This window comes from Penaeus chinensis, chromosome 28 (genome assembly GCF_019202785.1).
Source record: "Penaeus chinensis breed Huanghai No. 1 chromosome 28, ASM1920278v2, whole genome shotgun sequence".
NCBI lineage: Eukaryota > Metazoa > Arthropoda > Malacostraca > Decapoda > Penaeidae > Penaeus > Penaeus chinensis.
Window position 1 is genome coordinate 9,533,920 of NC_061846.1, and position 2,500 is coordinate 9,536,419.

General features: G+C 40.8%; 1 protein-coding gene across 4 annotated transcripts in view; it reads right to left on the reverse strand.

Moving 5' to 3' along the window:
- The window catches only part of LOC125040047 (early endosome antigen 1-like), a 27,008-nt gene that overhangs the window by 6,934 nt on the left and 17,574 nt on the right, over positions 1–2,500 (reverse strand). For all 4 annotated transcript variants that reach the window (XM_047634497.1, XM_047634496.1, XM_047634494.1 and 1 more), the window contains 4 exons: positions 2,395–2,500; positions 1,867–2,004; positions 702–1,694; positions 1–45 (listed from right to left, as the gene is read on the reverse strand). The exon at positions 1–45 is cut by the window's left edge and continues 75 nt beyond it; the exon at positions 2,395–2,500 is cut by the window's right edge and continues 35 nt beyond it. In XM_047634497.1, coding sequence (XP_047490453.1) covers positions 1–45; positions 702–1,694; positions 1,867–2,004; positions 2,395–2,500 — 1,282 coding nt within the window. The remainder of the gene's footprint in view (positions 46–701; positions 1,695–1,866; positions 2,005–2,394) is intronic.

The following is a 2,500-nucleotide window of genomic DNA, read 5'->3' on the forward strand; positions in this document are numbered from 1 at the left end:
GTCCCCAATCCGAGTCCTTAGTTCTGCTGAACCTTTTTCGGCTACCTGTAGAGATGAAAAGAAAAAAGTTTAGACGTCTTGTGCAAAACTGGTTTTAGCATATATTACAACTACAGAGGAATGAGAGTGGATAAAGGCACATATCTCATGGTTTGGAGGGGAATGCAAGAGGAAAACCAAAAAGGAAAAAGGGTATGGACTGTGATGGGAAGACAGAGGAAGATAAGGAAGTGGAAGATAAGGAAGTGGAAGAGGAGGAAGGAAAGAAGGAAGACAAGGACAGGCAAGAGGAAGAGGAAAAAGAAGGAGAGGAAGATAAGAGGAAGTGGATAGGGAAGTGAGGAATAGAAGAGAAAGTAGAGCAGGATATGAGGAAAATAAGAGGAAGTGGAGGGAGAAACAAAGGAAAAATAAGGAAAAGGTGAATAGGGAAAGGGAGTAACAAAAAGAAGAGGAAGTGCAGGAGGAGAGGAAGGAAGATAAGGAAGAGAAGTAAATAAAAAAATGGTAAATAGTAGTGAGATATTACTCTGAAGACCAATACACTAAAAGAAAGTAACCCACACAGAAGAAGAAAAGAAAAAGAAAAAGAAAGAAAGAAAGAAAGAAAAAAAAAAAAATAAAAAAAAAATAAAGGAGAAAAACGGCTTTAGATGTTACCACAGACAGACACAGAAAGAAGATCTATAAGTGAAACTCACCTGCAAGTCTCCCTTCACTACCTTCAACTCATGAGCCACCATGTCTCTTGCCTTCTGTAAATCTGTCTTTTCTGCAACAAGACTAGACATTTTTTCCGACAGCTGCTTTGCTTCAATTTGTAAACTCTCACACTTCCCTTCTAGATCTTGTACCTGCTTGGCTGAATTATCCTGGTGCATCTTCAGGGAGTTTTCTAACTGCTCCTTCGTACTTTCTAGGGAGAAAACACTCTCTTGTAGACTACTCTTCTCAGTGGCCAGGCGCTTCACCTCAGCATCCAGGGCACTTGACTTTGCTTGAGCTGCCTTCATATCAGTATCAAGAGATTGGCTGTGTGACTGCAGTGTTTGGGTTTCTTCCTTGAAGGTCTGTGCCTCCTTAAGTGCTGCATCTAGGCTCTTCTTGACCTGCTCCTTCTCACTGAGCTCATCCTTCATCTTGGATTGCAGCTCCTCCAGGCTTTGTGCTTTCTTCTTCAAGTTCTCCTTCAGGGCCTCCAACTCTGTTTTCAGGGCCTTAGAGGCAGCCTGCACATTGTTCAGGTTCTCCTGAGTGTCCTGGAGGCTCCGTTCAGCCTGCGTCTTCTTATTGTCAGTTTCCTGTAGCTTTTTCTTGATTTCTCCAATTTCTGCGTCTTTCCCCTTAGCAGCCTCTCTCTCCTTATTCAAGTCATTCTTTAGGGAGTTGATGACTTTGACCTGCTCTTGCAGACTTTCTAGGGCTTTGTCCTTTTCTCTTAGGGATGTCTCCAAAGCTGCTGTTTTAGTGCTTGCATCCTTCAGCATGTTGCCAGAATTGGCAATTTTGTTGTTGAGCTGCTCAATCATCTCAGATTTAGACACTAGAGCATTCTCTGCTGTATTGCGGGAGTGCTCAGCATCTCTCAATGCTTTCCTCAGTTCCTCTACCTGTTCTGTCTTTTTCTGCAAGACTTCACTCTCTTCTTTTGATGCATCATTGATTTTCTCTTTTAGGCTCTCCAGTTCCCCTGCCTATAATGGATGCAAAATTAAGTAAAATAATCTCACAGCATGCTTCAATGTCATCTGCAATGATCAACTTCAATCAAATTGAAATATAACAACAAATGTGTAATGTCAATTCTAAGTACCAGAAAGCATCCACAAGCAGATTAGACAGAAGAGGCATTATTATCAAACTTACCTTTTCACTAAGTTCTCTTGTCAAATTGTTCTTCTCAATCTCGACTTCTGTTAATTTACCCTGCACTGATGCCACCTGGTCACGGTGGCTATCTAGTTCTGATTGTGTGGCTGTGTGCTTTGCATTCAGTTCTGATAACTGCAAATACAGGGTATGGAAAGTTTAAAAGACATCAGAAAAAAACAGAATAATAATATTTAGAATTGTAATTTGGTTAATTCCATTTGTTACAATAGTTATTTTTATATTTGGTGTGACAGGTTGTTTGCTTCTGTGCAAGGAATGGCCAGGGTTACCACCAACTGGTGGTGTGGGATTTGAACACAAGTCAGCAAGATTGCTTGATGAGAATGCTACCACTGTGCCACACAGTAGAATCATACCAAATTGATGGCCCTGAATTCCCATCAAATATATGAATAATAAATTCCCCAATAATGGTTGTATTACAACTCCTTCAACAAACACACTACTTTCCTTTCTCATACCGAAGACCAGGGGTTGTCTTGGAATAACATCTTCACTTACCTGAGCTTCAAGAGCCTGAATATTCTCCATGTAATTGGCACATTTGGATTTGAGTTCATCAACCTGCTGTTTGTTCCCCATCATGACAATTTCTTTGTCTTCCATC